General features: G+C 40.4%; 1 protein-coding gene across 1 annotated transcript in view; it reads left to right on the forward strand.

The window, feature by feature from the left end:
• Positions 1-24,852, forward strand: part of dnah9 (dynein, axonemal, heavy chain 9) — a 164,659-nt gene that overhangs the window by 18,674 nt on the left and 121,133 nt on the right. Inside the window, exons 15-32 of the mRNA XM_013913056.1 lie at positions 5,216-5,457; positions 5,639-5,774; positions 8,101-8,297; positions 8,373-8,635; positions 8,810-8,971; positions 9,513-9,735; positions 9,956-10,122; positions 12,092-12,235; positions 12,403-12,562; positions 14,000-14,155; positions 15,515-15,647; positions 15,736-16,013; positions 16,364-16,494; positions 16,599-16,725; positions 17,155-17,307; positions 17,761-17,886; positions 21,101-21,340; positions 21,530-21,690. Of these exons, the coding sequence (XP_013768510.1) occupies positions 5,216-5,457; positions 5,639-5,774; positions 8,101-8,297; positions 8,373-8,635; positions 8,810-8,971; positions 9,513-9,735; positions 9,956-10,122; positions 12,092-12,235; positions 12,403-12,562; positions 14,000-14,155; positions 15,515-15,647; positions 15,736-16,013; positions 16,364-16,494; positions 16,599-16,725; positions 17,155-17,307; positions 17,761-17,886; positions 21,101-21,340; positions 21,530-21,690 (3,199 nt within the window). The remainder of the gene's footprint in view (positions 1-5,215; positions 5,458-5,638; positions 5,775-8,100; positions 8,298-8,372; positions 8,636-8,809; positions 8,972-9,512; positions 9,736-9,955; positions 10,123-12,091; positions 12,236-12,402; positions 12,563-13,999; positions 14,156-15,514; positions 15,648-15,735; positions 16,014-16,363; positions 16,495-16,598; positions 16,726-17,154; positions 17,308-17,760; positions 17,887-21,100; positions 21,341-21,529; positions 21,691-24,852) is intronic.

A 24,852-nucleotide genomic window follows, 5' to 3' on the forward strand; every position in this document is an offset into this window, starting at 1 on the left:
AAAGATAAGATAAAATCACCTTTATTAGTCCCACAGTCCCACGTGCAAAAGTTATATAGCAAAGATTAGAATACAATACGAATAATATACTGTACACAACTGTACAGAATAGAATAGAATAAAATAAAATACTATATACAGTAGAATAAAATAGAATAAAATATACAATAGGATAAAAATAGAATAGAAATTCTATATACAACTGAGTAAAAATACAACTTTGTCAGAAAGGAGTATTGCACTTAGTGTTATTGCACATGTGTGGGTTTGTGTGTGTTTGATCAGCCGCAAAAGTCTTTGTTGTGGAGTCTGACAGCAGCGGGGAGGAAAGACCTGCGAAATCTCTCCATCCCACACCGTGGGTGCTGCTGCAGCCACTGAAGGAGCTGCTCAGTGCTGTCAGAGTCTGCTGCATGGGGTGGGAGATGTTGTCCAACAGGGATGACAGCTTAGCCACCATTCTCCTGTCACTCACCACCTCCACTGGGTCCAGAGGGCATCCTAGACCAGAGCTGGCTTCTGATCAGCCTGTTCAGTCTCTTCCTATCCCCGGCAGAGATGTTGCCGCCCCAGCAGACCACACCATAGAAGATGGCTGAGGCCACCACAGAGTCATAGAAGGTCTTCAGGAGTGGGCCCTTCACTCCAAAAGACCTGAGTCTCCACAGCAGGTACAGCCCGCTCTGTCCTTTCCTGTAGTCTGAATTATGAGTCCAGTCCAGTTTGTTGTTCAGATGAACACCAAGGTACCTGTAGCTGTCCACAGCCTCAATGTCCATACCCTGGATGTTCAGTGGTTGCAGTGGAGAATGCTTGTGCCTGCGGAAGTCTACCACCAGCTCCTTGGTTTTATTAGTGTTGATCTGGAGCTAGTTCAGCTGGCACCAGTCCACAAAGTCTTGGGTCAGTCCTCTGTACTCCTTATCGTCCCCATCAGTGATGAGGCCGACTATTGCAGAGTCATCAGAGAACTTCTGCAGGAAGCACTGGGTGGAATTGTGGGAGAAGTCTGCAGTTTAGATGGTGAAGAGGAACGGAGCCAGGACCGTTCCCTGTGGGGCCCCCGTACTGCAGACGACCCTGTCCGACACACAGCCCTGAGTCCTCACATACTGTGGTCGGTCGGTGAGGTAGTCCAGGATCCAGGTAGTGAGGTGATGGTCCACTCTGTGGATCTTGTGCTCAGAGCTTTTTAAAAACTAAAAAAACTAAATACAAAACACAAGAGACAGGACACTACCAAAATAATAATAATAATGAATAAGAAATATATAAATAAATAAGAAATAAAACAGGTAAACCTAAAGTACCTGACACAGACATGGAGACACAGGGAACATAGGGGAGGCAGGTATTTTGTCTTGTAAAGAGCTATATGTTTAGTATATCTGGCTAATCATTAGTGCCTCTGTGCATAGCCAGGCATTTTATGTATCTGTGCTCTTGATTTGCCCACAGCTCAGACCGATGACAATGAAATTGCTTTACTTTTGCAGCAAAAGAGTTTCGCTTGAATCGCTCTGAGTCATCTCTATGCTTTCTACCTGCTAATTTTATGAAGACACACACACACACACACACACACACACACACACACACACACACACACACTCATGAAATTGAATTTTCCAATTAAATATATTAAAATAGCAGCGATGAATGTTTTTTTAACCCCGTGAACCAAAGCTGAAAGTCCTGACTGTAAGTCACAGGACTGCAAACTGAATATATTAAACAGCAAAAATAACAGAAATATTTTAGAAATATTAGACCCTGACTCAATGTTTGCTGTATTACAGTAGATGCATGATTACAAACAGCAATGCAGAGTGATCAGGCAGTTATCATTTCTATGAATGTTGACAGATGATGAGATAAACATGCTTTCCTCATTCCTCCCGTCATGGCCCTCTGTGCCATTTCCAGAGCAGAGCTGTGTGCTCTGACACGTGAACAGAGAGGCTTTGCTTTTTGAAAAGCGCATGAAATAAGAATAGGAGAGGTTTTTAATCATTGATTAGCTTTGACTGACTCAGAGCAGGCAGGCACGTTGATAGTTTCTTCGACTTCGGGATTCCCTGAGGAATGTAGCACAAATGAGAGGACTGTTGACGGTACGAGCCAATGCACTCGAAGGTGTTTGGGGACAAAGTCACAGTTCCTCTGCAGACCATACACTACATTCACTTATCTGCCTTATGTTAATATCTGTGTGTGTGTGTGTGTGTGTGTGTGTGTGTGTGTGTGTGTGTGTGTGTGTGTGTGTGTGTGTGTGTGTGTGTGTGTGTGTGCATAGGTCCCGAAACTCATGTTTACACCATGAGACTTACATTTTTCATCTGTGTGGTTGACCCAGGCAGGATTATTCAATGACAAATGTATCTGTGTGAATACATTTTGAAAAGTGATAAAGTGACTGTCCCAAGTCTGACAACAATAGGATTTATTCTCTGTTTGGCCCATAGAAGTCTAAAAGAAGGACACATTTAGTGCTAAATAACAGAATTATTATTATTACCACCAAAAATGAACCATAAGCCTCTTGAATGGTTTGTATTACACACATCTGTAATATTAGTCTGATAATCTGAGATAGATGCTCAAAAAGACACCATCAGCAAAGAGTAAAGAGTCCAGTTTAAATAAATGGAAAATAGACTGTCCTTAAATTGTGCTTTTCTACTCTACTGGAGCATTGCATGTATGTGTTCTAACTGTCCTGTTGGCATTTAATTGTATTTTACAGAAAACAAACCCCGCCTTATTAAAATGACTGAGTACAACGTCTTAAAAATCCATATGTACAGAATAAGCTCCTCTAAGGATATTTTCTTTAAAAGTTCAAAAGTGATTGTTTCTCCCTGACTGATAATTCTGGTAAAAGCCAGTAAGTTCTCAGGAAATATAGCAGTATTTTTGACAACCAGGATACTATAAATGTGACTCCCTGTTCGTTCTTATGAAACTTTCATGAGCTTCTTTTGGCTTCTGCATTTTGAGGGCACAGAGCGTGCACATGAGATTTCCTCTGTCTAAGCGAATGGCTTCCTTTTAGCTCCCTGAATACATGTATATAAACTGAATAAGATAAATTAATCATACAGATTTGTCAGACTTGCTTAATTATAGCAGACCTAACAGGTCAAACTCTGATAAGAAAGACAGTCATTAAATGGTTGGTGACACGAAGTGAATTCATTATTTTACAGCAGCACCTTTTTTTAATCATATTCTTTGGGACGTACAGTTAAAGAATGTGATGATATATAACCTTACACTGTATGTCCTGAAAAGCAGGAAGGGCTACTTTTGTTAAAAGTTAAGCCTTTTTCTGCATTTATTTACAGGTCAAATGCACTTTTGTGCCATGCAGAGGTTGTGCAGTTTTTAAAAATCTCATTAAAATGTTCTTGCAACCACAGAGCCACAAAGAGAAAACTAGGAAATGCTGAAGTTATTTAGTTACCCTTATTAGTGTTTATTTTAAATGCAGAAGTCACCTTAAAAATGAGCCTCTAGTTTCAGGTAATACTTAATTCAGAAGTGCAACTACAAAAATCAATTAAAAAAGAAAATGAGTATACATACAGTACTTATCAAAGGCCTTAGGATCTGAAATTAAAGGAAGGATACTTTCAAACCTCATGCAGTGAGATTTGTTTTTCAATTAAGTTAACCCACTGCGAAGAGAAAAATATTTAAATTTAACTGTAATTGTTGTGAGCACAAATTGCCTTTACAGCAGCACCAGTTCCTTAGTTTTTAAGGTACTTGGCAGGTGGGATGGTGTAAGTATTTTACAGAACTCACTGTCTTGTCTCTATTCATGTAGCTGTTTAGACCATGTAATCTGTTGCACGACTCCTTATTCTTGTGTCTTGAAGTTAGTTGTTTATGACTCCGAGCCACAGAATACATTTGGGGGCTGATTGTTAAATGAAAAAGGTATCGAAGAACTGTATACAATCACAAAATCACAAAATGCAATCACAACGGTGTGGTGTAGTAAGTCATGAGATTCAGTCGTGAGCTGAGTATGGACAGCTGTGTGCAGTACTTCTTAGATTAGACCCGTAACTGTCTGTGGTGGCCCACAATTCCTTCTGTATCCTTGTACATTTTCTTTGGCTCAGAGCAGTATTAGGAGTAGTTGTACTAAGCCTGATCACTGCATACAGTAAAGACAATGAGACAGTTATGACAGAAGTTTGAATAAACAAGATGTATTTTGCACTTTAGTAAGGAAATTCCAAGTTTAAAAAAATAGTTAATATTAGAAAATAGTCTCATTATGACATTAGAAAGAAGACTTTCTCTTGTGGAGCTCGCTAAAATCTCTTTGGGGGGCATCGGTAAGTTTTTCTTTATATCAAACTCTGTATTGTTTTAGCTGGACAAAGTCATGTTTGTAAGAAAACCTTTTGTATCTGTGTTCAACCAAAGGATGAACCACATTTATATGAAAGGATCATAAAAATCATACAACCTTTGAACTTCAGTTTTCATTTTCAGTATATTTACAGACTTTTACAGACACTGAATGTGTATTTTGTTAAATATTGGCAAAATATGATAGTGTGGTTTGGAGCTTAGATTCTGTCAAACCTTTTTAAGACACCCACAGCTGGGAGCTCCCTGTCAATCAGCAGGGAAAATCATATGCTGATTATACCTGTGCCTTAGTGCAGATATTTTAATACAGCCTCAACTTTAGGCTTGATTTATCCATCCACCTGTCCATCAGTTTTCTGCTGCATATCTAGATGTGGGCTGTGGAGGAAGCAATGTAAGTAGAGAAGCCCACTGCTTATTATTACTGCTACCTTAATGATAATGTAAATGTGGTTCATGCAGCTGTCAGGTAATTGCTGCTAATTAAACAGCACCAACCAGTTTGATGCTGAAAAGCTGTTGAAACTGGAGCTTTAGTGAAATCTCAAATCTGTTACTGTTGCAGACGACTCTCTAATCCACTGCTAATTTTGTTGGTATTAATTCTTATGTGAGTATCTCATGTAGTAGCTCATGGTTAAAAATATCTTAAAAATAGAAAAAAATCCCAGATGCTTAATTTCTTTTTTGCATATCCCTGTGTTGTGTCTCTACATCCTGGAATCAGCTAATTTTTTTGATGTTTTGAAATTTATTTCAAAACATCAAAGAATGATATTGAAACATTTTTTTTTAACCTATTTGACCTTTTAACCTCTTTCAGGTGTTTGGGAGTATATCCAGGAGGCGCGAGACCTGGTGTGTGACCTGGAAAGTCGGCTCCAGAGGGCCAAAGACAACGTAGAGGAGATTCTGAGCTGCATGAGGTCCTGGTCCACCCCCATATTTGACAGGAAGGAGGGGAAAAAAGACGCTCTGCTCAGTTTGGAGGACAGGACTGAGAGGCTCGACAGATTTTACAGTCTGATTCGGTCTTCCGGGGAAAAAATCCACTTCCTAGTTAAGGTGCTTTGCTCATTGTTATGTGAAATGTCAGATGGGCTTTAAGTTTCACTCACATTTCATCATTTTAAGCAGTTATAATGGAGTCAGCAATTTTGGATTTGAACTTCATTTCTGCAGGACTTTTCAAATGCGGTAAAGATGGTGATTCATTATGAGTGTCACACTCTGTTATGTCTCTTAGTGCAATCGGGCGCTGTTAAAGGCTGAGCCGTCCTCTGAGGAGTGGAAGGCCTATGTGGAGTACATTGATGACACGATCATAGATGGCTTCTTCAACAGCATTGAGTGCTCTCTCAGGTTTTTCCTCGATAACACTGGTATGATTTTCATGAATAAATAATACTCTAAATAAGGGAGAAAACATAAAATAAGTACTTATTTACTGTTTGTTGTGCCTCAGTCATGTTGATGGTGTTACTACTTGCTGTCTCAAAGCCAGAATGTTGCTGGCAATCCTGAAATTAATATGAAAAAAATGCAGCGCTTCTCAGTACTCTGATCCAACAGCACCCTTCAGCCAGCACTGAATTGGACAGCTTCTTAGCAACACGTCCTCGGGGTTTTTGATGTCAATTGGGTGTCCGCCTCTATTGGCTGTGGACATAAAATAATTCTGGACTTGTTAGCTGGCATGAGTTTTGTCAGCCAGTTTAGATGGACTGGGATGTGGTTCAATATGTGATGGATTGCTGCCAGAATGCTACTGTGACCAAGCCTTCTACTCCTTGTTCCGCTTCTTCGTCTTTTCCTTTCCCTCTCCTTGTTTGGCTTCAAAAACTCTTAAACTCTTTAATAAATGATGTGACCCAGGGGTAGCTACGATAACAGTAGGTCCAGCATCTAAAAGCTCTGGAATTTAGCTGTTCTTTCCTTAATGCAGTGTCTTGTTTAATGTAAGAACCACAAGTGTCCATTAAAATAAAAGGAAAAGCAGAGCGAGAGTTTTAAAGCAGCGCTAATCCCAAATTTTACATCATAAGATGATCAAATGAAAAGCTTATAGTGACAAATTCACATGGAAATATCAGTGATGAGGGGGCAGTTGAGCAGGCTCAGTCCTTTCAACTTGATTAGGTCCTTTTAAAATTAAGCACTGAATTAGAACGCTAATAAGAACCCAGTGTCAAATCTCATTCACTTAAATATGAACATCAACATGTATCAGGAGCGAATGGTAGTTGTTGATTCTGATTTTCTGTTTTCATTATATTGTAATTAATTACAAATAAACTGAACTTTAGAAAAAAGCTAAACCACAAAACTAAAATGATATTATAATATATGTTGAATGTCCTTAGTCTAAAAAGGCAGTGCATGTGTTTATTGAGTATGTCCATGTAACCGCCAAATGTTGCTTAACAACAACATTTGAACGAGTTATTGTATTATTATTGTTCTGGATTTCTGAGACTTATAATCTGAAAAATACCACACAACACTAAATACATCTAAACATTTCATTCTGGATCCAGTCTTGAAACTGGAATCAGTTCTGAGTAGTTACTACTGAAAGAATGAGGTCACGGACACAAGCATCAGAAATGAGCTTCCTCGAAGCCGGTGGCCCTTAGTGATAGCATGAAGGACTCTGAATAGAGCTGCGTAATAGAGTCTGTGCTTAGTACCATACCAGGTCACACGTTGGGATGTTGAGCCCTCACGCCAACATCATGGACTCAGTTTCTGACACTTTGGTCTGAAACGTGCAAATGAGGAGCCCGTTATAAGTTTTGCAAGGCTCTGCCAGTGCGCCTCCTGTTCATCCTTGCACAAGGAAGCACATGCTGGCACTGCTGCTAGGTTGATGCCCATGTTCTGAGATCTTCTCCACACTGTTGAGACTGTGCTGGGAGACACACCAATCCTTCTTGCATAAGCATTCATGGATGTGTTATACTGTGATGGTGAAGTGTTCGGTTCTTCCATTAATATACAGTAAACTTATTTTAAACCTAAGCTTGAATAAATAGTAATAAGGAATAAGCCAGTTAGGTTAACTCTCATTTAGGTTTCAGTTTTTTATTTGACCAAAGAACAGAAGTCACATTTAAACCTTGGAGGAAGTTTTATATGGTAGGTAATGTTCACAGTGCAGTCTCTTTTATAATTCCGTAATAAACTGAAACACAAACATACAAAGTGCAAAACACAAACAATAAATCAAAAGCAATTCAAATAAAAAGTAAAAACATCCTTAAAAGCATCCAACTGGATTATAAAATTAGAGGCCATAAAAATGTAAAAGTATTCATATAAAGGATAATGTTAATGTTATATTATTTGATTTAAAAGATTGGGCCAACTCTGATTTTCAAAGGTTGAGTATTTATTAACTCAGAGCTCAAACGGCAAGAAAAAAACAGCCTGAAAAATCCACAAGAGCCCAATCTGCTAGGAGGCACGACCACATACAGAGTCATGAAGTGTGTGATATGTTTTGGAATAATTCCAAACAGGGGAAGTGTAAAATGTATCTGTAAAAACCTTACAAGGAGCCAATAAATGGATCAACACGGAGCTTTTATAATAACATCTCAAGTGGCAGTGTTCTGCACCAGGTAGAGCTATAAAACGGTGCTCACAAGTAGCATCTTAACACTTATTCAAATCATAAAATGTGTGTTGCATTTCCTTTCACTTCAGACCAAAGAGCTGTCATTGCCCCCCTGTTTGAGGCTCAGCTGGATCTGAGGGTTCCTGACATGGTGTTCACTCCCTCTCTGGAGGTTGGGACCAGAGAAAGTTTGTTTGAGCTGGTGGAAGGCCTCATCAATGATGTGTTTGGAATTTCTTCACTGGTGCCACGCCTCGCCCAGCATAGCCCCTTTCCAAACTACCAGGTACAACTAGTTTCATGCAACTCCAACACATGTAGCTGGTCACATTAAGATTTAATCTGGACATTTTTCACTCAGGCTGACATGGAGGACATGGCTGACCTGGCAGACATGCGTAATCTCATCATGGAGCGGATCCAGGCGGCCATGGCAACGTGCTGCGAGTTTCGCAACTCTCTGGAGCGTTACAGCTACCTGTATGTGGAAGACAGGAAGGAGTTCATGCGTCAGTTCCTTTTGTACGGCCAGATTCTCACCAACCAGGAGATGGAGATTTATCCTGACAATAGTGTCTCTGAGAGTCCACCAAGTCTGGGGAACTTTAGAGAGCAGGTTAACAGGTAGGCATTACTCAAGAGGAAAGTGGTGTATGTTGAATTTTCATCTGAGGACATTTTTAAGTCATATCTTAAAGCAATTCATCTAAAATTTGGATTAAGGTTTTGTTTTCAGTTGAGCATAAACGTAATAGCTTGTTTTTGCTAAACTGCCATTGGTTTGTCTTTGTCCTGTAGTTATGAGAAGATATATGAAGAGGTGCAGGCTCTGGAGCCGGTGCATGTGTTCCACAGGTGGATGAGGGTGGATGGCCGTAGCATGAAGAGTGCTTTGCTCAACATAATCAAAAAGTGGAGCTACATGTTCAAACAGCACCTCGTTGACCTTGTTACCAACAGGTATGGCACCCAAACAACGAAAAAAGTTACAATTTTAGCTTCCATCCATTCTCTTCCACTTATCGTTATCAGGGGAAGCCTGGAGACTATCCCAGCTACCGTAGGGTGAGAGGCAGGGTACACCCTGCACAGGTGACTAGTGTTTCACATGGCTAACACAGAGAGACAGATAGCCAGTGCCACTAACTGTATGCCTGGACTGTGGGTGGAAGCTGGAGTACCCGGAGAGAACCCACACAAACACAAGGAGAACATGAAAACTCCTCAAAACTAGGCCCCATGTGGTGAAGTCGAACCCAGGACCTTCTTGCTGTGAGGCAACAGTGCAAACAACAGCGCCACCGTGCTCCCAAATGAGCATTTTCAATAAATATGATAAAATGCAACTGTGTCCAATCCAGGTAGACAGGGTAATATTACAGGACTTGTTTTACTAGCTTATGGCTCAAGATAAGATAGATATTAGTGTAAATTAAAATAGAAATGCTGATGTTTGAAACTGGTGGCTCATTAAAATCCTGTTCCCCTGTCCTGTCTCCAGTCTGTTAGACTTGGAGAAGTTTATCACAGTGGTTCAGGCTGGGTTGAGCCAGCAGGTGGAGGAGGGTGATTACGATGGCCTGGTGGAGGTCATGGGTAACCTGCTGGCTGTTAAGGAAAGACAAAATACTACAGACACCATGTTTGAGCCTCTGCAGCAAACCATCGCTCTTCTGAAGGAGTATGAGCAGGAGCTGCCCGATGTGGTTTACAAACAGTTAGAGGTAAGGAGCGATGTTCAGTCATCTCCTATTATTTTCAAGCCCAGATTGTTTAGTCTGTTTCTTCCAACTGAGACAGAGCAATTTTTCTTCCTTTTTCTTTGCTTTTTTAAATCTCTGTTTCATGCACTTCCTCCTGGCAATCCATTATCTGTCAATCCTGCCCTCCTCGCTTTTCTCCCCCTCTCTGTATCTATCTCTGCATCTGTCTGTCTGTCTGCAGGAGCTGCCAGACAAGTGGGACAATGTGAAAAAGCAGGCAGTGTTGGTCAAGCAGCAGGTGGCACCACTGCAGGCTGTCGAGGTGTCCGGTCTTCGTCGAAAGTGTGCTGCTTTTGATGTTGAGCAACACACATTCAGGGAGCACTTTCGCAAAAGCAAGCTCTTCAGGTAGAGAATCTCTGCTGTGTATAACATGGTGATTAGAAATAATGTGTCTAATCACACATGAAGAAATGTCAAAGTGTTTCGCATGCTTAAAACTTACTTGAAAGCGAAAGATTGAGCTTAGCAATTTCACAAAAAACAAAACCAAAAAACGTTGAAATTATATTTGTATTCTGATGTAGCTTGCTGTAGCAGCAAACAAAGTGTTACAATTTTATGTACGCTAGAGCTTGGACATTTTTCTGTATGCAAGCAACGCCGTAATTTTCCTGAACATAGATATCTTTCTGGAGGTGGAATACAGAGAGAAAAGTAGTACACAATCCTGCAGTTACAGTGTTGTTTTTTCAAACCTGGGTTCCTCATCCCTTTCAGATTTTTTTTGCCATGCTTGAGTTTTTTAACACAAGCCCCTATAGGATCAAGGGTAGTATTACAGGAATGCAGTCAAGCTCAAATAAAGTATCCAGAATCCCATTGGATCTGGGGTCAGTTCAGTTGTCTCGCTGCAGCGGCTGTGAATCTCCTCTATCGGTTAAAAAACAAACAAAAGATACATAACAACTTTGCTGAAATTTTAATATTACAATTACATTTATTACATATTATCCTGCCATTATTGTCAATGTGTTCATATTTATATTGCTAAAGATACATTAAAGTTACATTAAAAGGACAATGTAACACTCTGGGTTACTTGTAATCTCTGGTTCTTTGGACAAAATGTTTGACTACTGGAGTTGCATTGGGTGACTAAAGCTCCAAAAACACCATGTTTGTCTATGATAGAGCATGTGTGTTCATGACAGACCTTTTGAGCCTTCCTTGGGACCAGAGATGCCCCCCTTGTAAAACTTAACACCAGAGATTGATGTTCCTGGTTCCTTATGGCAGCTGCTGCAAAGGAATGTTTGTCAAACTGGTTTTCTGCTTTGGCTTGCTGAGCGTATTGTGGGAGTGTTTGAGTGGCTGTTTTAGTGCCACTTTGCCAGCAAATGTGCCAGTGATTAGCAGAAGTCTGCAGTTGCAGACCTTGCAATGCAGAATTAGAGTTGGCCTTCGGTTCTGACCTTTTGGCAGGGCTGATAGCCATAGCTATAGCTGTTGGGTAGGGGTGAAACTCATCATGTCTCAGTCATGACAGTAGCTGAGTTCTCTTAGTTGAGTCAGCTGACAAGCTAATGGTAGTTTAACAGCTAATTGCGGCCTGCTAACAAGCTAATGCTAGTTAGATACTGAAAAGGATTTGTGTTCACGCATTAACCCAAGTTACAGAGTTGTTACAATTTCCCAGATTTATTTATTTATGAGAAAAAAGTGGATATTCTCTTAAAATACTGTTGTGCACTACTATTTATTTTATGTAGAATCTAATGTAACTGAAGGCACAAAGATGACAGATGAGCTTATTTCTTCCAATTATTACTCTATTGTCTGCTTCTGCTAGTGCTAAATAAGGGGATGTTGAAGTATAATGTGCCATCTCATTAGAGTTTTCCAGAACATTTCCTGTTTAACTTTCCTTTGGTGATGAAGTTGAGGGAGGACCTTTGAATGTTTAAGAATGTCACCTTCCTAACCTTCTGACTAGATAATAGAGAAGCGTTATCTCGAGGCTCTCACATCCGACAAGGCTAATTGAATCCTAACATAATGATAATTAATTCATAGGTGGAGATGCTTCGTCATAATGTATAATTGTCAGATTACTTATGTGTGTAATTGGTCTCTTAATAACCTGGTGATTATTTTCCCATTAATGTCATGGAAGTCATTGTTAACTGTCACAGCACTGGGACTCTCCTCTGGTTATCCTGCAGAGGGTAAAAGATGAGTTTGGCGAAAACTGGAGCCTTTCATTACCTAAACACGGCGTGATTTATACTGAGTTTGTGCAAATGTGTGTGTGTGTGTGTGTGTGTGTGTGTGTGTATTTTGATGGGTACCTGTGTGCGTTCATGCATTTGTCCAGGTTTGAAAGTGAAAGCCCCTACCAGATGTTGGATGCATTCCACCGGCAGATCCAGGAACGGGAGGCAATTATGGCCTCTCTGGTGGAGTCTGCCAGCCTGTTTGAGGTCACTGTGTCAGAGTACAGACAGCTCCGACAATGCAGGTAAAGCCCAACGATGGAATAAGAAAAAAATAAACAAACATCACAAGACACTGATACATTTAAAACTAATTTAGAGTCGTTAATTTAACATAGATGCTCTCTTGCATTCAGTATCTGAGCTGTTTCATGTTAGATTAATCAACTTTGTGCTCTGTTTCATTCTCAAGGCATGAGGTGGTTCTCTTGAAGGAGCTGTGGGACATGATCACCATGGTGGAATCCACCATGACAGCATGGAGGACAACTTCCTGGAGAGAGATCAACGTGGATGACATGGAACTGGAATGTAAACGTTTTTCCAAAGAGATTCGCATTTTGGATAAAGAGGTGAGAGGAGAGACGTGAATATTAAAAGTCAAAATACTTATGATCCACAAAATCTCTTTTTCAAACATCCAATATGGGAATTTTACTGATGCTGAATTGGAAACAATCTTTGCATACTTCACATACTAATTTAAGCCTTGTATTTAATAAACAGAATTTTTTCAGTGCTCAACTGTGATCAAATTTTCCACCTCACACAGCATGATGCTGCAAACAGCAGTAAAACATTTGGTGACCTTACTGACAAGTTCAGCTCTTCATCTAACATATCGCTCTGACTCCCTGCTCAAACCAGCGTGGTATGTCCTGAGATTTGATTTTCACCGGGTGTAATCCATATGCTTGAACCAATGACTTGGTGGTGTTCCAGGGTAGGATAACAGAGCCCTCTTTTCCAGTTCTTCCATGTATAAGTTGGCCACAATGGATCAAACTGACCGTTGTATGTGAAATATGTGGAATGACGACACAGATCCAATAGCAGGCACATTGGTCGGTGCTGAGAGTGATCCCGTTGCTGAGGCTGGGGTCATCCTGTAATCTCTTACAAACTGCCTCAGTGACTGGAGCACAAGTTGAACATCATACTCTCACTTTTCAAAAACAAAATCCAAGGTGTTCTGGATGTGGTGTTCAGAGCTGCCAACCAACACGTTGAGGATCGAAGTGAGAAACTTTGAGATGAATTAGGTGACTGAGTTACAGATATGTGTGTAAACCATACAGACTTGGTGTAGCTTACCCCTGGGTATAACCTGTGGTATCAGGTCCAGTCAATAGCATTGTCTTGTTCTGACTGCCTCAGACATTCTGTCGTCTTGCATTGTATTTCTTGTAACTATTTCCTAATGAAAGTGGACTTTGGATTGGTGGGTGCTTTTAATATGAAGATGCAGTAGTAAGAAATCCTCAAGCTGTGGTAATGTCACAGCAGATGCCGTGTTCATCCATTCATCTCTTTCCTTAACCAGTCATTCAAATAACAGTTGCGGGGGGGCAGGAGCCTATCCCAGCTAACAAAGAGCGGGAGTTGCGGTTCTTCTAGCACCGATCATCAGTCAGTAACACATTATAAACTTGGCCAACACATTCATCCTCACATTCACACCTACAGATAATTTAAGATCTCCACAGGAAATATATAGATGTGTTGTACGTAGCAATTGAATATATACTTACAGTGCTGTTATATCCATGTCCATAGAGTTTTCTTTAGCATAATACTGTAAGGACACAGTAAATAATAATACTGTTAATGTAAATTTGTACATTAGGCCCACAGGAATATAAAGCAGCAATAAAGAATGGAGTGAAATCAGGCATTTAAGGATTTCAATGTCTTGCTCAAAGTAAAAAAAGTACAATTCAGAATAAATCCTGAACTGCTGTTTAAAGCTGCTTTCCTCTGTCCTAAACATGTGGCCTTGTGTGTGGCAGGTTAGAGCGTGGGAGGCCTTCACAGGGTTGGAGAGCAGGGTGAGGAACCTCCTCACCTCCCTCCGGGCTGTGGCAGAGCTCCAGAATCCAGCCATACGATCCAGACATTGGCATCAGTTAATGGCCGCTACTGGAGTCCGCTTCACCATGGACCAGGTTTACAGCTTATTCTAACTTTTAAAAAACCCAACATGTTGTGGAGTTTCATTTAGAGTATTTTAACATTATTCACACTAGCTGCAGTATTTTTTTTATTCAGGTCCAAGCAGATGTGGTAATATTTTAATGGAGGTTCAAAAGGGGGTTCTTACACACATAAGCAAATTCATTTTTCAGCTCCTCTTTGGGGTAGTTTGTGCTGCAGAAGTTAAGATGATAGGTTTTTACAGCTTTTAAGTCTGTACAAAAATGTATCACAGAGGCTAACTGATCTGCTTTGATCTTTTTTAATATATAGATTTATATAGTGCTAGCTTTGTAAGGCTCTGACAGATTCCTCTCTCATACACATTCAGCTGGCTACAGCAGGGATTTGCTCGACTACCATCAGAGTTGGTCTACAGCTGCTAATCTATTCTGACAAAGTAGCATCAGCAGCATCACCACTGCGCCTGCACTTTTATCCCTGCACTTGTTTTAAATGAAACACTTTTTTTTTTGCATAAACATTTGTCAGTGTCATCTGTCACATATTAAAAACTGACCAAATGTGCCATCTCATTTGTTTTTTCATACTATTACTTATTTAATAAATTAATCCAGATTTAATTGTATAGTATGATTTTAGAGCAACAGTCACCTCAATACCCTTTATATTGAAAGATAAAGACCCTGCAATATTAGATAGAATAACCTATCATAACTATGACATAATCCTCCATGAGCAGCACGAGCAGCAAGAAGCCAACGAATACTACCGAAGCAAAACTAACATTTTCTTCACTTTTTTTAAAGAAAATTCTAGCAGCTATTCTTGAGGTACTGCTGACAAAAGAACTGCGGGCAGCTCAGTTCCTGGTCCGTGGCTCTGTTGTACAGTGGCTATGCTCGGCACTCAGCACGAGCTTCCTGTTTTAAACCTTAAATGGGGCCTTTCTGTGTGGAGTTTCCGTGTTCTCACTGTGGTTTCCCTGTGTTTCCTTCGGGTGTCCGATCCAAAAGCATGTTAATTTAATTTGTGATTCTAAATGAGCTGTGGCTGTGAGTTAGATGCAGTCCTTTAAATAGGTCTAAAGTGATTTTTAGTGGTCAGTGAGACTAAAAAAGGCTGTGGGTGATAAGAGGTCAACATTATAGTCTGTGAGTAACTAAGTAACCTTTGCTTACAGGTAAGGTGACAGAGTTTGTGCAGTTACCCCTTGTTCATTATAAAAAATGGATGTCTGCTTTTGATAAATATGTGTGTCCATGTTACTCTGAAACTAGCTAGTATTCACTGTTACTATGACTTTAATATCACCAGATTTGAGTTCTGGGTATTGTGACATAAGCAGTGACATGGCTGTCTGTGAGCAGGAGACCACTCTGGCTGATCTGCTGCAGCTCAACCTGCACTGCTTTGAAGACGAGGTGAGAGGGATCGTAGACAAGGCTGTTAAAGAGATGGGGATGGAGAAAGTCCTGTCTGAGCTCAACTCCACATGGACAGGTACAGAAACACGAATTTTTAACTTCTAACAGTAAATTTTAATTGTTTTTTTTACCTGCTTATGATGTACTGATGGACTTTATTGCAGGTATGCAATTCCAGTATGAGCCCCACCACAGGACCAAGCTCCCTCTGCTCCGTGCAAATGAGGAGCTGATTGAGACGCTGGAAGACAACCAGGTCCAGCTGCAGAACCTTATGTCATCCAAGTATATCGCACACTTCCTGGATGAAGTATCTTCATGGCAAAGCAAGCTATCTGTGGTCGACTCCGTCATCTCCATCTGGTTTGTGGTTCAGCGGACTTGGAGTCACCTGGAAAGCATCTTCCTTGGCTCTGAGGACATTCGCTCACAGCTGCCTGAGGTTACACACCAAACACATACATACACACACACACACGCACACACACACACACAGTTCATACAGTTCTATATTTCAGGTATCCGTCAGTGTCAAGCTTATATACATGCAAGCCTCAACCTGCGCCCCAGTTGTTGCCATATGAACCTAGGCAGCATAACTGTAATAGCTGTTAATTAAGAATCCATTAATTAGCCTTACTTAGTTTAAGAGCTGAGATTACACAACTTTTTAATTGCTCCCGTGATGTTCAGGCTGTGCTTAAGCCCAGATGTTTGCTATTAAACCTCTGATTCTCCCTCTTTCTTGTGGGAATCAACGCCTGCCGGGCTCCCTCATGAAATCCTCTGCAGGACTCCAGGCGCTTTGAGGGGATTGATGCCGATTTCAAAGAGCTGGCAAACGCTATGCACGAGACGCCCAACGTAGTGGAGGCCACCAACAAACCAGGCCTGTTTCGTAAACTGGAGGACATCCAGAGCAGGTGAAAGTTCAGCCAAGATCAGCGGTTCTCTGTTTCTTCCCCATACGTCTCACACAAACACACACACACATACTGACTCTGCATGTGCTGTGCTATTTCTACAGGCTTTCTCTGTGTGAAAAGGCTCTGGCAGAATACCTGGACACCAAGCGTCTGGCCTTTCCCAGGTTTTACTTCATCTCTTCAGCTGATCTGCTGGACATCCTGTCTAATGGGACCAACCCACACCAGGTGGCTTCACAAATTTATGCCCAAGGGATGGCAGTGAATTTAATGCTTCAGTCTGTTCACACAGATGAGAAAAAAACAGTACTAACGTTTTCAGCTCTTTCTACAATTTACTTTACTAACAGTTTTCTAAAACTATGCTCCATCGTGTCATTAGGCTTTTGACTCACTGCTGCTAAATTTTGTAGTACATTTAGTGCCCACACAGGGGCAATGGTGCTTATAGTTTTGTATGTTACTCCGACCTCCATCATGAGTGCACTGGGTTTTTTTTGTCCTCAGAAAAATAAATAACTGTTAAAAACAACTCGCCATCAAAATCTCTTTCATCAAAAGCTAGCAGAGGTGTAGCAGAACACTGGTCCTGAAAAGCAACACTGTAACGTTTCAAACCGTGAGTGTAAATTGATCCCGAGCTGTGCGTTTGCTCAGGTCCAGAAGCATCTGTCCAAGCTGTTTGACAACATGGCTAAGATGCGATTTGAAACCGATGGAGAGGGGAATCCTTCGAAGATTGGTCAAGGCATGTACAGCAAGGAGGAAGAGTATGTCCCTTTCAATCAGGCCTGTGACTGCAGTGGACAGGTAAAAAGAGCCTTGGATATCATCATTTCTAGATGGATTCAAATGCTGAAGACGTTAATGGTGTTTATCTTTGTGACTTACTGCTGACATTGACAATTTTTCGAACCAGTCCTTTTCTGTAATGATAGGAAATACACACACACACACACACACACACACACACACACACACACACACACACACACACACACACACACACACACATTTAAAAATATATATATAGAAAGAATCTGTTTTGCCCCTGGAGGTTTTGCATTTAAAGCTCATCAATTCATTCATTTTCCATTATATCCCGTAGTGTTTGCCTGACTCCACTTCCACTTTAATGCTTATTAATGGCCTCATTAGGGTCCACTGATAAGAGAGTACATCGGCGCTCATGTGACACACATTGCAATATTTTTTTGGTTTTTGTATTCAGGGATTTGCCTGTTTTTGTGTTTTCTCTGTAAGGTGGAGATGTGGTTAAACCGGGTGCTCGACACCATGCGCTCCACAGTTCGCCACGAGATGACCGAGGCAGTAATAGCCTATGAGGAAAAGCCTAGGGAGCAGTGGCTGTTTGACTATTCAGCTCAGGTAAATAGGTTTGGTTTGATGTATGATGCTGTGAAAAATATTTTCCCCCTTCCTGTGTTCTGTAACTCAAGCTTTCAAATTTTTCAAGTCTCTCAGATCACTGTGGATGAATGCCCCACTATTCTTTGCAGAATTGTTTCAATTCAGCCTCACTGGAAGGTTTCCAGACATGAAAGACCTGTTTTAAGATCATGCCAAAGCATCCCAATCGAATTTAAGTTCGGACTTACAACCAACCCAAAGCCATGGAAGTGCTCTCAAGCAAAGCAAGAGAAAATAACCCCTCAACCCCCATTCCTACACACTACAACCCTAATCTGATGAAGCCGAAAAAGGGACGTCACTACCGCCTGCAAAGGATAACGCTGCTCATCCACGTTGTTCAAGCGCTGAAGCAGAAAAGCAGGCCCAGACCGTGACACTACCTCCACTATGTTTGAATTGTAGTATGATGTTCTTGTTATAATATGCTGTGTTAGTTTTACACCAATCGTAATGGGACGCAAACCTTCCAGAAAGTTTGTTTTTTTTCTTCTCAGCCCAGAGAATAAATATTCTCTGGATCCTCATTCTGCCAATCGTGATTGCCTAGTGATTGCAGTGACCACGTCGGACATAACATCTCACCCTTAAGTCACCTGTGCTACCACACAGACATAATTAAAACACCTTTTCTCACTTCAGAGCAAATCTGAACCTGTATATGGGTTATAGAGTCTCAATTTCTCATAGTGAGACATCAAAAGAAATGCTAGGAATGAAAACTTTAGGTTACTCGCATCATCCCAGTTCTCAGAGAAATTTAAAAACTAGTAGTTTTGTTATGTATTTAATCTGGTTATCTCTCTAAAAAGTAAAATTTGTTTGATGATCTGAAACATGTAAGTGAGAAATATACAAGTAAAAAAAACAGAAATTGAAAAGGGGACAAATATGTTTTCACAGATTTAACTGCTGACATCTATTATTTGGACTGGTACCAAATTCCTGTCTGGGCCTCTCATAGTTACTTTCACAAGCTTAAAAATCCTTTACATAGCCAATGTGTGACTGTGATAATGGACCACTTATTCTTACCTGAAAATGCTACATACCAGGTATCACTGATTCATGTGTGGCTACAGATGGAAGTTAGAGTGGTCACTTCCTACCTCTTTTCACTTTGTCTGATTTAGGGTTGGATGATCTGCTCATTGTTTTGATTATACTAATGCTGGGAAGTTCAACATGCACAGCAGTGCTATAAGTGTGTAACTCATACACATACATGCCTAGACACCTATGACATTTATCTATGTCATAGGTCTCAGTTATATGCAGAGAGATGAATTGAAACTATAGCAATGTAGATTAATTTTTTATGAATCTCATAAAAATGATCGTATTAATTGAATGCATCATTGATTAGTTATTGTCAATAACTTTGGTAATCTTCTATCCTAGATATCATCATCACAGCCTCAGTGTGATTATTGTTCGCATGATAATTTCTTTTATTTGTTATTTTCAATTGAGTCCTGTTATATGAAGCAAATTCCACATTTCTGGGATATTCTGTTATCTGGCTTCACTTACTCTAACATCAGCAGTGTTGCTAAGCAGTCCGCAAAGATGGTTATGAACTGAGACATGAATTCGATGAGGCCAACCCGGGGTTTCCACATCTGACTTTGAGGGCGTTCACAAATATGCTTCATGAACAACCTTAACTGCCCCTCAAACTGGGTGGTGGTACCAAATCTACAGAGAATAGCAATTTAAAAAAAAGTTAGGCCTTTATAGCAAAGTTAAAATCAATTCCATGATCAATAGTGTTTATGAAAGCAAGGATAAAAATATATTTAGCTTAAATTATTCCAGAAGTAACTGACAAAGACTGAAGGTCAATCTTTTAGTAATCCAAATTAATTTTTTGGGCAGGCTTTAAATTAAAAACTTAAAGTTAGCAATAAAAGCAGAACGGTCAAAATCAAAGCAGCAAAGCAGCAGAGACATAGAAATCTTGCCTTTTGAAAACAGCCTCTTCTAGAATTCCCACATACTCATTAGCATTTATTGTTAGATGCTATTGAGTTGTTTGATCTTTTAGCTCTTTCAGTCTTCATCCCCAAAGTTTGCAACACAAGCCCTTTGTCATTTTCACAGACTTTTGAAAGCTCACTTCAGAAAACTGCAAACTTCAGAGTGACAGAAATTGTTTTTCATTTTCTTACTTTTCAGTACGATTAGAATGTCCTAAACAAGTGAAGTGCCCTATTACAATTAGATGCAACTGTTTAGCTGCTGAATAGTTTTGGATGTGTACAACAAGCTACTCCTGAAGTCGTTTGGCACAAAAAAAGCTGTATTTTTTTGTGACACCAGCTGTGCACTACATCATCGGGTGTTCTTCAACCAATAAATACATCATAGTGAAATTGTTTATTTTACAAGTATAACAGGTGTTACATAAACCATACAACACTGTATTTATAGCCTGAGATAGTTTGTAATGCCTGTATATCTGTATATTTGTATGGTGCAAACTTATCAGTCACACAGTAAATCACACACAGCTTTATTCTCCCTTTTGACACTAAAGAGGACCATGAATTACAAAATGAACATGATGCTCTTTCATTAACAGTAACTAGTGCTTGAGACCATAAGTTAATCAGAAAAGTATTTACTGAGGTCATAGGTTAGGAGAACCCAAGGATGTTTGTCTTGTAGACTCTCTTTGTAACCAGTGGAGATGCTCTTTGTTGGGCATAGATAGAATGCTTTCTTTTGGCTTGCATCACTCAGAAGCTAAGCTCATCTTTATTAGCTCATCTGTATACCTGATTTCTGTATACCCTCCAACCTTATCCTTTCCAGTTGCAAAGGCATTAGAAGGCTTCAACTGGAATTATTTTTAAATGCCAAGTCCATTAATACCCAGACAAAACAACACCTGCTCAGTCCACGTAGTGTTCCTTAAAGATGACTCTCCACATTTGTCAGGAACAACAGCCAAAACAAATCTGTTTTTCAGTTCAAATATTCCTTTACATCTCTTTCCAATGGTGGGGGTTTTTATGCAAAAACATATAGGGCCATATGTTTTGTGTGCCTTTGTTGGCACAATTCCTAGATTTGTTTTACATTTAGATGATGTTTTAGCTCAAAGTGAATACAAGTAAACTACCAGAGAGAATCAGAGTGGTTTCAATGTCTCTGACTCCCTTTTCAGGTGGCTTTGACCTGCACACAGATCTGGTGGACGTCTGACGTCACTATGGCTTTTGCACGTCTGGAGGAGGGCTACGACAACGCCATGAAGGAGTACTACAAAAAACAGGTCTCCCAGCTCAACACTCTTATCTCAATGCTGATTGGCCAACTTACACCGGGTGATCGGCAGAAGGTCATGACTATCTGCACCATCGATGTCCATGCCAGAGACGTCGTGGCCAAGATGATCACTCAGAAGGTGAGAGGGTCACGAGGGATACGTCTGCCAGAGCCAGTGCTCAAAAAATCTTATGCAGCTGCTGTATTTTTTGTGATGCTGTTACCAGTGAGTAATGAACTAAAGATATTCCAGCAAGTATGTCATTATCATAATTAGAAGGTGACAAAGCATATATTATTTTGGATTGTATCTCACTGTTTTTTTTAGGTGGAGAATTCTCAGGCCTTTGTGTGGCTGTCACAGCTGAGACACCGTTGGGATGAAAAGGAGAAGCATTGTCTTACTAACATCTGTGATGCCCAGTTTCTCTACTCCTACGAATACCTGGGAAACACACCGCGATTAGTCATCACTCCTCTAACAGATAGGTATGGAGGGCTTGGACAATTTTTTGTCTCTTTTTTCTCAGACAAAGAGGCAATGAAAAAAAGTGTCATGTCTATAACTTCTGTTCTCTGAATTTGATATACAAAACATATGGGATGGGGGATATCACACCCCGTGTATCCTGCCTGAAGACACCTCTATTCAAGCCTTTACGACAGATGACCTCTAATGATGTATTTGTGGTCCTGCCTAGACATATACACACCATCACAGTCATCCCTCTCTTTCAGGGAGCAGAAGTTGTAGACATAAGAGTTTGTTTCCTTTTAGCCAGTTCACTCAGTATAACACATACAGTATGGGACATATATGTTCTCTGCAGAACAGCCACTGAACTGGAGTCGGAGCACCAGCAGCCTAGTCCTTGGTAGGCCCAAGAGAAGGGACACAATGATCCACCAAAGAGGCTGTCATGTCTAAATGATGGAACTCAGATTATTTTTGCCACAATACTCAACGACTTTGCTAGAAATGCCAGGATAACCAGTGGATATTCATAAAGTGCATACAGCCAACCTGGATGTTTGGTACATTTGAGTGGGAACCTTAGCTTGTGGGTCCTTTATTCAAAAGGGCTAGGCTTGTTACTATGGCTCTTTAGGTTGTCAACGTTTTTTTAAACACTGTATTAAAGGTATTTCAGATTTGTACAATATTTGCTTTAAAACAAGAACCATACTGCTGGGGTTTGATTACACATAGATGCAGACAGTGTGTCAAAAAAACTATAACTGAAACCACAGGATTTATACAAAGGTTGAAAAAGCTTTGTAAAAATCTTGAGTTAAAGCCTAGAAAAGTGTCGTTCTGTTGGAGACTGCCACTGATAAGACCAGGCAACATTTTTCTCTGTGAACTGTTCTTACAGGAGTGTGGCTTTCTGCTGCTGTAGCCCTTCTGCTTTAAAGGTTGACATGTTGTGGATTGAAAGCTGCTTTTCTTTTTTTTTCTCAGTTGTTACAACTGGATACTTGAGTTACTGTTGTTCTGTCAGCTTGAAGCAGTCTGACCATTTATCTCTCATCTCTGATATCAACCGGGCATTTTGGCCAAGAGAGCGGACACTGGCTGGATAGGATCAGTCCTAGAAAGCAAAGGTCTTAAAATGAAGCCACTCTCTGAATTCTTATGTATGTAGAAGAATCCAAAGATTAACTGGCCTGCTGTGTTGAGGAGAGGAAGTTTAGCAGTAAATAAAAAAGTAAATGAAAAACAACCAAGAATACTTACTGTGTAGTACTCTACAGGTGCTGTTTTGCAGGAAACTTGAGTGCTTTTCAAAAATCCATTTGTACTAATAGTCTTCTTCCCTTGTCACTGAGAAGAAAATGGAGGTTTCTCATCTGATAATCACCATCTGATGCTTTGGAAGCATCTTCATTTGAATCATTATGCACACCCACCACAAGTAAAATCTTTCAGCTCAACTCTGCATGGTCACTGTGCCAGCTGCTGGTTTGTTCGTGCCCACATGTTTTTGCAGGGTTAGTTAAGCTACAGAGAGTTGAATACCTGCCTCTCAGAGTCCTTTTGCGAACCGCAGTGTTTGACTGTATGGTTTTCCAAGCTGACCAGTATTCCCTTTGAAGCTTGAACAAAGCATAAACAATGGGCTTTGATGGCATCATCAGCGGCCGTGGAGCAAGGCTTCACCATATGGTGCATGCCCTCGCTGTGACTCACACAGTTTGCCACTGGCTTTCATTGAAACAATGGACCATAGACCAGGGGGCGAGGTGTCAAATCCTTTAATCCATGACTTGAGAAAATGGCTAAAATAGTGTTTGCTACATGAATTGTTACACAATTCTTCACATCAGAGTCAACAAGAGAAAAACACAACCTGACATCCACAGGCACCACAGTAGCATAGAGTAAAATCCACGTTTTTATCTTAACACTACATGCAGATTTCTGTGTATACTAACATATCTTAAATGGTTAGTTTATCTAAAGTATGAAACCATTATCTTTATCAAAGTTCAGCAAGTTTATATTATAAGACATCAATTTTGCAGTTCAGAAGAACTTTGTTAGAGATGGAACAAAGCTGTGAGATACGATGCAAGAGGATGACAAGGCAATACAAACAAACCTATAAATATGATTTAGACTAAATCAGCAGCACTGTTGTAGTGCAGTGCAAGCTATGAAAATCAGTCCTTGGACACACAAGAAACCAATGCACCCTGAGAACTGGAGCAATACTGAAAAGATGTCTAAACAGTATTTAGATTTCCTTTAAAAGTGAGGGAGGAGGCCCCGGGGCAGACCCAGGACACACTGGAGAGATTATATCTCTCGGCTGGCCTGGGAACGCCTTGGTGTTCCCCCGGACAAGCTGGAGGAGGTGGCTGGGGAGAGGGAGGTCTGGGCTTTTCTGCCTGGACTGCTGCCCCTGCGACCCGGTCCTGGATAAGCAGAAGAAAATGGATGGATGGATGGTGAAAGATGGAAATATATTTTTCTGTAATTATGGCAAAAAAGAAAAATACATCTCAGAGTTTACTACATTTATTTATACTGGCTATCGTCAAGCTTGACTTAGCACCACATGAACCTATACCTGCTGAAGGGTTCTGGTCAGAGTAACCCGCAACTTTGCAGAATAATAAAAATTTAAACAAAAAAAATGTCACAATGAGACGGGTGGTCCATGAGGTAAAATGTATGGAAGAGGGATCACTCCATCCATTTGTCTGTAAGACCTCTGCGAACTCTTCAGGCAGCCAGTAGTAGCTGTAGCTTGTAGCTTTTCCTAGCATGTAGGAACAATAATTCTTGATTTCAAATAAAGGGCACACTGGATGTTGCATTAATTCACTTCACCATCTTGTGGTTAAAACTGGTACTACAGAAAAGTACAACCGGGCCCTATTTCAGCTTAAGTTGATATATCTTTAACACGGCATATTTTGGGCATAAGGTCATACCAGATATTTTTTCATATACTGTTGATAGCCTTTTTTAGTTTTTAAGCAATCTTTCAATGCTGCGATTTACAAGTCCATTTAAAAGACACTATTAATTTATTAATTACCCTCTCATGACAAATCAGAATGTTTTCTGTGACAAGGCTCTACAGCATCGGTTTACATGAAAGCAGGCAAACAGAATTTCTTAATTACTGACATTGCTGCGTT

This window comes from Pundamilia nyererei, unplaced genomic scaffold (assembly GCF_000239375.1).
Source record: "Pundamilia nyererei isolate P.nyererei 1_Seehausen unplaced genomic scaffold, PunNye1.0 scaffold00005, whole genome shotgun sequence".
NCBI lineage: Eukaryota > Metazoa > Chordata > Actinopteri > Cichliformes > Cichlidae > Pundamilia > Pundamilia nyererei.